This window comes from Gossypium arboreum, chromosome 7 (assembly GCF_025698485.1).
Source record: "Gossypium arboreum isolate Shixiya-1 chromosome 7, ASM2569848v2, whole genome shotgun sequence".
In the NCBI taxonomy this organism is placed as follows: Eukaryota; Viridiplantae; Streptophyta; class Magnoliopsida; order Malvales; family Malvaceae; genus Gossypium; species Gossypium arboreum.
The window spans coordinates 90,698,958-90,709,535 of NC_069076.1; the positions used below are offsets into that span (position 1 = coordinate 90,698,958).

Below are 10,578 nucleotides of genomic sequence, written 5' to 3' on the forward strand. Positions count from 1 at the left end.
AATAATTCAAAAACACAATCAGAACATTTAAGGACTAATTTAGAATCAAAATCATAATTTAAGATGTCTAGTAAAATTAACCCTTATTATTTTAACAAAACAATGTATTCTTTCTAAAAAAAAAAAATGAACCCATTTGTTAATCTATGGTTAGGGTGTTCATTGTCCCATATGTGGTGTAGGTTGAGTTATGGTTAGGGTTTTACCAAAAAAAAAAAAAACATAACATAACGAGAAGTGATATATAAATATAACAGTATAAGAAACATCAATTAAACACTAATACATCATTATTTTTTTCCTAACAAATTTTGAACCCCCAAAAGAAAAGCTCGAAAGTATAATTTTCCCTTACAGATTACATTACCGAAACGGATTACACACAGAAATGGAACTCTGAATCTGGTATGAATTTTAAATATCAACACTTGGAGGAACCATGGTGAGTGTGACCAGAACCAAATTCAATCTTGCAAGAGAAACACCAAAGTTTGCCTTTCCTTGCGAAATAATAAATCACTAGCAGCACCAAAATAGCTATTAATACTCCGGCTGCAATCCAAACACCGGTCGTCGAAGAGCTGCCGCCACCATAGTCGCTGTTATGAGTGGACCACCCGTTCGGGTAGCCGTTGTCGGGATATTGACTTGACATAAGTAATTATCAGAGACAAGAAGAAGGAAAAAGAAGAGTCTATTTCATAGCAGATTAAGGCAGTGGATGGTTTTTGTTTTTATAAAGGGACTTAACCCGCCAGCCATGGACATGTTAGTTGGATTATTCCTGCAAAAGAACCCTCTAAAAAGATATTTTTTTTTTTTATTATAATTGTTTGTATTAAAAGGACTGATTGAGATTTGTTTATAATTTCGGTGGTTGAGAGACGTATTAATATTGACCTATTTTCAATATTTTGAGATTTCAAAAATAATTGAAGTATCCTATGTCCTTATATGTTGAAATAATCTAACGATTAATCGCGTTATGTATAGCTTAAACTTAATGTGTAATAAAATAGGTATAATTTAACTTTTAACGAATATTCTTTTGTCACTTTCATTATCAATTTTTAAATTTTAATTAAATTGTTCTTAAAAGAAAAATTAATTGAACTGCTAAAATTTTAATAGCATTAATACAATATGTCATATTTTAAATTTTTATAAAATATAAGTGAACTGTTGCATAAGGTAGCATGTCAATGCATGTAAAACTTTAATAGTTCAATTAATTTCTTCATTCAAAATAATTTTAAAAATATTAATAAATTTTAATTTATCAAATTAATGTTATTAAATTTTTATGAGATTTTTTATTTCTTTTACAAATTAGATTTAAATTATTCATGTAATAAATATGAATTAAAATTTTAATAATTATAATATTAATATTCTACCAATGTTTTAAAAGTTTGAGTCAAAATTTAAAAACTGGGGAGTGAAGCCATAAAAAAATAATAATTTGATTAATGAATTTGGAAGGAAGAAAGAATCTTTTTGGAGTTGAAGGAAAAGGGGTGCCAATTGCTTACATCATAGTGAAAATGATATTAGAATATTAAGTATTTCTAAAATAATTTAATTTCAGTTACCGATAAAGTGTTTGATTAATAGTCAAGCAACTCAAACCCTTCTTTTCCTTTGATCTACCAGGTTATTTGATAGTTGATTATTAATAGGGTAAACTACATCATTAGTCATTAAATTTATGGGTAAATTTATATTTTGATTACTTAATTTTAAAAAATTATTTGACCATTAAATTATTTGAAAGGTTTCATTTAAGTCATTAAACTATTTAAAAGTTTTTATTCAAGTCACTAGGCTATTTTTTTTTATAAGTTCCACCAATGAGCTCCAAACAACAATTCAACAATCGATATGGTAGATCAATATCCAACGACGAGTAGAAGAATATGTCTTAGATCCAAGTCAATCTAATGGTCAGTGTCGAAGATCAGAGAAAAATTTTGTTTGAATTTTGGTTTTTAGATTTGTAACATTAAAAGTTGTTTCATGAAAGAAACTAAATTGTAAAAGAGAAAGGGAAAGAAAGCTTTTGATTGGTGCAGACAATGCGAACTAAGAGTCATATAGAGTCAATTTTAATTGTCCAATGACTTAAATGAAAACTTTTGAATAGTTCAGTGATCAAATTGTAATTTTTTTAGTTAAGTGACCATAATGAAAATTTACCCATAATTTAGTAACTAAATGGTGTAATTTACCCTTATTAAAATCTAGGGACGCAAATATCAAATTTCAACATGTGAAGGATTAAAATATATATGTTTTTGATGATGGGTCAGATTTGTAGATGGATTTCGTAGGAATATGAAAGGAGAGAGTTTGAATGATTTTAGGTAAATTGCAAGATAAAGGTAAGACATGAAGGGTATCGGAATTTATAGTTCTATAAAAATTTTGTAACAGAGAAAAGCAAGAAAAGTAAGATTGCATAAAATGAAAAAGAGATACCAAGACAAGGACGAATCCAAAAAAATTTTAAAGGTTGGGATTGAATAATAAAACATGATTTTATAATGTATTAATCTATGATTTCATCATATTTAAAGGGATTAAACATATTTTCTTCATTTTGAGGATCAAAATGCAATTTTGCCATAAATTAAATTGTAATCTAATCATTTAATAGGGACTTATATGGAAATATTTTCATTTGGTGGTGGCTAAGGCCCTATCTGCCCCTCAAATTCGCCCTTATACAGGGAACGAGGTCTCCTGCAAATGATAATACTTGTGGCTGTAACCAGGGGCAAGAAGGAGTAAGCAGTGACTTTGACCTCCCTTACGCAAGTGTTATAATATTAATCCCTTACGTAAGTGGTATAATATTAACTTTAATCCATTTCAATTATAAAGTATTCAATTTAAACTTTTTTAAAATAAATATTTACCTTTGATCCCAAATTTTTAAAATTTTATTTTGATCCTCAGTATTGAACTCCTGACTTCGCCTCTCCCTCCTCCATTGTTGGTTTGTAAAGTGAATTAACATTGTATTGAGTCAAACTATTTTAATGCTTAATAACTAATTCACTAATTCTAGGCTTTATCTTAAAAAGAGCATATATGAACTAATTAATTATTTTTATAAAAATATATATTTTTATGTTTATTTAATTTAAAACCGGTCCTAACAAAAACATCTTCAACTAATGTATTAATTCTTTAATATATAAGGTTGGAAATTTGGTAAAATAAAGACAAACAAAAAAATAGGGTTGGTAGTAGTCGTAAAAATATGGAAACACCGCACCAAGAGAAAGAGACAGAGTGTAGAAGGTAGGAGAAAAAGACTCTATTTGGTCTTGGTTTTCGTATTAAACAATGGCCTATTGAACTAATTTTGATTTTCTTTTGCTAGTTATGTTCTTATATTTTATTTTTACATAAATTAATAAATTTTTATTTTTATAGAATTTTGAATAGTTATATTTTTATATTGTATTTATATTATTTTTTAGGTAAGTTCAATGAGCATTTTCTTTAAGCTATTTTACAGGGTTGAAGTCGAAAATTTTTCTTGAATGGGTACGATATAAATTATAAATGTTTGGGGATAAATAAAATTTACCATTATTGATTTATATTTTTATAATTTCTAAAGGGACTTTAAAACAATTCTACCACTTTGAAAAGTTAAGGCACTTCCAAATTCAACCTGTCCGGCTTCGTCGCTGCTCTCTTGCCTTCTCTATTTGTGAAAAGAGGAACCTGTATGAGCTTTCCTTCCTCTTGAATTTTGTTTCACTTTTTAATGTTTTGCTTTTTATCTCAATATGGTATTTCCTCTAAAGCTTTTATCTTTCTATTTTTTAACATTTAACTCAAATACGATTATTTTAGAGTTTCTGATGTCTTTATAACTTAATATTGGCTGATTCGTTATTCACTAATTTTATAAGATTCGCATTTGAAGACTTTTGTAGGCTTAGTATTTTTGACAATTGCAATGGCTTCTATATCTTTGTATGTTCTAAAAACTAAGATTTTTAGATTTGATGGAGCCTGGACCAAATCTTATCTATTTTTTTTCAAGACTTAGATGTCATAGATACCTATTTAGTAAAATATTGTATAACATCCGGCTTCCCTGAACCGAACATAAATGAAAAAGTCCTTCTTATGTATACGTAAACATAGTATAGTGTTAAATGGATTATAGCAAGTGGATCGGTACCGAACAGATGTATGAAATTAAAGTCTACATATCTAGTAGATCTGAAGGCGATCGTATAAAAGGGATGATTTTAGATCGAAGCAATTAGATGAATTCCTTATAAAAGTTCATATCAAAATAGTACTAGTTGATGAGAGTTACTTCGAAAAACAAAAAAAGTAAAGTCTTTTTTTTTTTGTTATTTTCTCAATTCAAATAAAATACAACTAGATCTAGAACATATGAGTTGGCGATTAAAATCTATATAGATAGATTTTACAGTGGAATTTCGAAAAACAAGCAATTTCTGTTGCATCCTTATCTTCTTCTTTTCTTTGGTTTATTAGGGTTTTTATTAGTTCTAAGGGATCTCAGGCCATTTTATTAATTCTATGGGATCGCAGGCCTCTTTATTGGTTCCTATTTGCAGTGCATGATTTTTTTGGAATGTAAATAGAAATTATGATCGATTCGATAAAAATGAGAGAATAGTATATATTTTTCGTTCGGATTTTCCTAAAAAAAGTCGTTGCATCTTTCTATGATTCCTTATGAAATACATTCAATCCATCATAATAGAAATTAATAGAGGGTATTTATAATCGTTGTGTCTTTTATATGAAAATCAGAGGCCAAGGGGCTATTCCCTTTACTCGTACCAATGAGAATTTGACTCCGTGCAAAATTGAACAAAAAACTATTGAATTGGCCTAATTTTTTGCATGTACCAGTTGAAGTCTTTTGAAACGAATTACAAAATAAAAGCTTTAAATTAACGTATATAATACGTGACAAAGAAGGTATAAATGATAAAACTCAAAACACTCTGTCATGAAAAAAAATCTCAAGACTTCCAAAACTTCAATGATTGATTAGTTATGCATCTAAATAACTTATCATACCACATTAATTTCACATAATTGAATTTATTTATTGTAGCACTAAAAATTCCAGTTTCGTACTGAATGGTTGTTCAAAAGTAAGAATCAAAACCCTAAATAAGTATATAGTCCCCTACATTGTTCGTGTTTTCATGACATTTATAAATCCATATGATATATTAAGATGAATGTTTAAGAACCTTCAAGGTCTCAAACACAGCTGAAAAATCCATGTCTCCCAGTCCCATGCTTCTAGCCTTCTTAAAAGCCTGCAAACCCCCCAAAAAAAAAGTAATAACAAATCAAGTTTTTTTATTTCTGATACTCTGTGTTTGAGCAGTAAAAGTATCATAGAGACCCCTATACGAGAAGTTGGACTGCATTTTGGCTCCTATACTAAAAAAATAGATAAATTAGTCCATGTACGTTAAATATAAAAGGAAACCGATCTTCTATTAAAAAATTCACTCATTTTTACTATTAAAAACTGGTTGTTGTATTCAGAATGAGATACATGTGACATGTCATATGTCATTGTTTGGTTATTTTGTCAGTCTCGTCAGCTTTTATCAGTACAAAGGGATGAAAATTTTAAAATAAATGATCAATTTACTCTTTGATCTAACATACAAGAACTAATTTGCCCATTTTTTAGTAGATGGGCCAAAATGCAATGTGACTTCTAGTATAGGGGCTTCCATAATACTTTTACCTAGTTGAGGCATATTTCAAGTATGGGGTATGGAGATATGATTCTTCATAACCCTTCAAAGAGACAAAATTAAACATTCCAGTTGTGGACAGGTATCCGTATCCAATAGAGTTCAAGCAAAACAGCAAGCAAAGATTGAAAGAACAGAAAAACCTCATTGGAAGCAGCAGCTACTGGCATCGGTACCGAATTTTCATCCCCCAGGGCAAGAGCCAACCTCATGTCTTTCTGTTGATGTTTTAAAGGAAATGCAGGGGAATAGTTGTTTTGGAGCATTGCTGGTCCTTTCCCTTTGAACATCGGATTAGCAATGGCACCCAAGTCCTGTGACAAAGTAGGCCGGTCATACCGATTTGCCACAACTTGACAGAATATTTGATCGGTTGTGATCTTACCAGCACATCAAGAAGGTCACGTGGGTTCAGTCCGCTTCGATCAGCTAGTGTGAGTCCCTCCGAAAATGCATTCATCATACTACAAAGGGAAAATGAACTATGATCCTTGATTTTGAGTTCATGTAGTTCTTAATTCATAGTAAGAATATTGAAAACTGATTATTCCAACTTATTCATTGAACCGAAACTATGTTATTTGATTCAGGTGTAAGTTTTTTCATGCACTTAGAGTCTTTGAAAGGTCATATCCTCATACTCGTGTTCCGCAAAGTAAAAAGGAAAAGAAAAAGCGAAATGAGCCACCATTACCTGCCCATGATCATGTTGACAACAAGTTTCATTTTAGCTCCATTTCCGACTTGTCCCAAGAAGAAAGACTTCTTCCCCAAGATATCGAAAGCTGGCATTGCTGCTTCATACAATGCCTACATTTACAAACCGTTAATAACTTGAACATTTAAGCTTAGAATGTGATTTGATAGAAGCTCCAGCATGATATCTTACAGAAAAGGGTGAGTTTCATCACACTATGAATATAAACTTATAACATATCGAACACGAGTATTTCGAGGAAAATGATCAAACTATACTATGATCTTTTGGTTATCCTAAAAAAATCCAGAAATCTGCGTAGTTCACATAAGTTTTTGATAAAATGGCACATTTAGTTTGTTCTAATTGGCCTTAACATATAATTCTACTATCTAGAAATACATGTCTAACAAAGTAGAGCAAGTTTTTCTGAGTCATATCTCGATACTCATGTCAAATACATGTCAATCACGAACTTACCTTATCTCCAGCGGCAAGAATCACCAGTTGACCGGTTTCTGCAGGCTGTTTACTACCGGAAACAGGGGCCTCGAGGAATTGTCCACCTTTTGATGTAATCGCCTACATGAGTAAATTCATTCATTCAATACACTCTTTTTTAACTATAAACACAATATGTATGTTCAATCATGCAACAATATGCATCAAATACGAGTGTTAAACACAAAAAAAAAAAATTGATCCAACCAACATGCCATTGTTTACTTTGAAACATTAAAGAAACACCATCAAACACCATCAAACAAGTATCTAATAACCTCATTGATCCTGCAAGAAGTTTCGGGATCGACGGTCGACATGTCGATGTAACCTTTACCGCCACAAATTTGTTCGAGAACACCATCTTTGTTGAGAACAACCTAAGCAATCATCAAAACACAAATTTTCCTTGTTATGACAGTTCATTGAGATTCAATTTGTATGCACATACACAAAAAAGAATCAGTATTTACCGAAAGAGCAGCAGCAGGATCAGATAGCATAGCAATGGTGATCTTACACTTGTTAATCACTTCAGCTGGGGTTTTTCCAATTGAAGCACCATGAGCCACTAGTTCATTACACTGCAAATTTACACAATAAAACACAATCAAAGTTTTGATTTTTTCAACCCAATACATAAAACTAAAAACAAAAGCAAACCCATCAATCAGATCTCAAAATGGGAACAGTTTGCAACAGATTGATGATAATAATCCAAAGAAAAAGTAAGCAAAAAAAAAAATCACTTTTTTTAGGTTGAGAGTAATGGAAAGTACCTTAGAAAGGGTTCTGTTCCAAACAGTGACTTTAAATCCATTCATCAGCAAATTCATTGACATGGCTTTGCCCATTATTCCCAATCCTAAAAACCCAACCTCCATTATCTTCTTCTTCGTTTGCTCTCTCTCTCTCTCTCTCTTTTTTCTCTTCTTTATAAGTTCATCTACCAAAAAGGGGAAAATGTGTAAATGAAAAATCACTTTTTTATTGTAATTTAATAGCTTACTGAAATATGGTATTCCATTACTAAGGTATTATAATGTTTTAGCAAGTAAATTAATCATGTAAATTTGTGATTATCTTGATTGTGGGTTAATGGACGGATGGATGTGTTCCACGTAAGCCTCTGAAAGCTAGGGTGATCGTGCTCCACTATTCTCGGAATCCTCAGAGGATATGTTAGTCTGTGGTATATGATGGAGATAAACTGGAGTCTCGAACCAATCACTATTTGCCACGTAGTCTGTTGAGTCTTCAGTGTCATACAAAGACAGTCAAAATGGGTAAGTGTACCATAATGTCTACTATACTAAGAGTCAAATTATATTTTGTTATTTCTATTAAAAATAAGTAAATTAGTCCATTTATATTAGATTAAAGGGCAAACTAACTTTTTTATTAAAAATTTCATCAATTTCTACTATTAAAAATTAGTTCTCGTACATCAATATGAGGTACACATAACATATGACATGTCATTATCCAAATAGTTTGTAATAGTACAAATAGATGAAATTTTTAATAAAAATGATCAATTTGCTCTTTAAGCTAATGTATAAAGGTTAATTTATCTATTTTTTTAGTAGAGGGGCAAAATGTAATTGGCTCTTAGTATAAAGGCCTCCATGATACATTTAACGTCGAAATGAAATCTTGTACTATAAGGTTAATTTCATCATATGTCCTCAAACTATCATTCAAATTTTAAATTGGTCCTAAAGTTTAAAATGTTGTAATTGAGTTTTTGAAGTTTTAAATTGTATCAATTAAATCTTTTTATTAATCTAGTAATTGACCAGTCATATTCAAAATATTAATGCGATATGTACATATTTGTTTATAATCTGATCTGCAATTTTTAAATAAGTTTAATGTCTGTAACGCCCCTAATCCGAATCCATCACTAGAATAGAGTTACGGAGCATTACCGGAGCTACCACTTTATTTATCAGATATTTTATTTCATCTAACGTTTATATTTGGAACCAATTAAAATCAAACATATTGCCCCTTAAACGTACTTATTTTTCTCGACATGTTTTACTTGAATTTATTACTCGTCTCAATATACTTAATTTCCTTATATCAACGTATCAAAGATAATCACATATTTACATGTCATGATAAATATTATTCTCTTGCCATTTCTTCATAAATATAAATCAGATAATTCATTATATCGATATTTCATGCATTTAAAAATACAATTCAAGTTACACTAACTTACCTCGTTGCTTGTTCATGTTTATGATTTCATTAATCCGATATCTTTTGTTTTCTACGTTCAAGTCTCGTATTCGAGTTATCCGGATCTTTATAAATAAATTTGATCTTCATTTTTATTTATTTCATGTTCGAATACATTCAATTAATGCTCTAAATAAAATTACCATTTTACCCCTAAACTTTTAATTAATAACGATTTCATCCTTAGGCTCAAAAATAAAATTCTCGCAATTTAATCCTTTTTTCCAGCCGTTATTCTCATACAAATTGATAACAACCCATAAATTCTATAAAATATCAGAATTTTCCATAATTTCAACATTTTTCAATTTAATCCTTAAAACATGTTTTTCCCTGATCTTGAACTAAATTAATAATTTCATTCAATTTTGCAATTTTAAATAATAAAATAATCCATTCCACGTAGATTGGTCATTTCTAACATTTTTACAAAATTATCCATAAAGTTTTACTTTTATTTAATTTAGTCCCTGAGCCTAAAACATGCAAATTAGCCATGCTAGCTGAATATTCATACATATTTTCCTCCTCCTCCTCTCCATTCCACATCCTTAATTTATATAACATGCTACAAGTAACATTATCAATAATTTCACTATTTACTTATTTGTATATTCAAAATTGTCCATTTGCGTCATAGTCACTAAATTATTTATATTTTGACTACAAAACTCGAAAAGATCCGCTAATTTTTCATGAAAATAGACTTACGTATCTTCTTACCATAAAATTTTCAGAATTTTTGGTTTAGCCAATAAGTACATTTTATTCTTTAAAGTCACCCTTATTCATTATCCTACGCTTCTAACCCTTCTTTACTAAAAATTAATTATTTTATTGTATAGGATTCAGATGATGTTCTCGTTTGTTTCTATTGAAAATAGACACATTCAGGATTTTAAACATATAACTTTAAGAACCTAATTATTTTTCTCCAATTTTGAATGATTTTTCCAAAGTCAAAACAGGGGAACCCAAAATCATTCTAACATTGTCTCACAAAATTTATTATATCATGATTCACAATTCCATTCTTACACGGTTTCTTCTATAAGAAACTAGACTTAATAAGCTTTAATTTAATATTTTATTCATTCTCTAATTCGATTTCTACAATTTTTGGTAATTTTTAAAAGTTAGACTACTGCTGCTGCCCAAAACTGTTTTAGTGCAAAATGTTAATTATTAAGTTTAAAACACCCTTATTTCTTTTCTCTACAATATTTCCCATCACTTTCTCTTATCTCTCTTCACTAATATATCAATAACATAGAACCATATATAAGAAAACACTACTTTAGTTTCATTTCCATGCTTTTTCAATAATATCAAACTTAAAAATAC

At 29.8% G+C, this 10,578-nt stretch overlaps 1 protein-coding gene across 1 annotated transcript; it reads right to left on the minus strand.

Annotated features, from left to right (window-relative positions):
• Positions 1 to 5,093: 5,093 nt before the first annotated feature.
• LOC108466784 (glyoxylate/succinic semialdehyde reductase 1-like) lies at positions 5,094 to 8,135 on the minus strand. The gene is made up of 8 exons (XM_017767154.2): positions 7,764 to 8,135; positions 7,458 to 7,568; positions 7,263 to 7,364; positions 6,964 to 7,065; positions 6,481 to 6,596; positions 6,172 to 6,250; positions 5,930 to 6,100; positions 5,094 to 5,333 (listed from the first exon to the last, which is right to left on the minus strand). The coding sequence occupies exons 1-8, from the start codon at positions 7,866 to 7,868 to the stop codon at positions 5,244 to 5,246; spliced, it is 876 nt and encodes a 291-aa protein (XP_017622643.1). The 5' UTR covers positions 7,869 to 8,135; the 3' UTR covers positions 5,094 to 5,243.
• Between the last annotated feature and the right edge of the window lie 2,443 nt (positions 8,136 to 10,578).

Excerpts from the sequence above, each read along its gene's own strand:
- LOC108466784 (XM_017767154.2), bottom strand. The coding sequence starts at position 7,868 with ATGGAGGTTGGGTTTTTAGGATTGGGAATAATGGGCAAAGCCATGTCA. Across the intron at positions 7,569-7,763 it reads GGAACAGAACCCTTTCTAAG|TGTAATGAACTAGTGGCTCA; the intron begins GTACTTTCCATT and ends GTAAATTTGCAG. Across the intron at positions 6,597-6,963 it reads TTCTTGCCGCTGGAGATAAG|GCATTGTATGAAGCAGCAAT; the intron begins GTAAGTTCGTGA and ends TTGTAAATGTAG.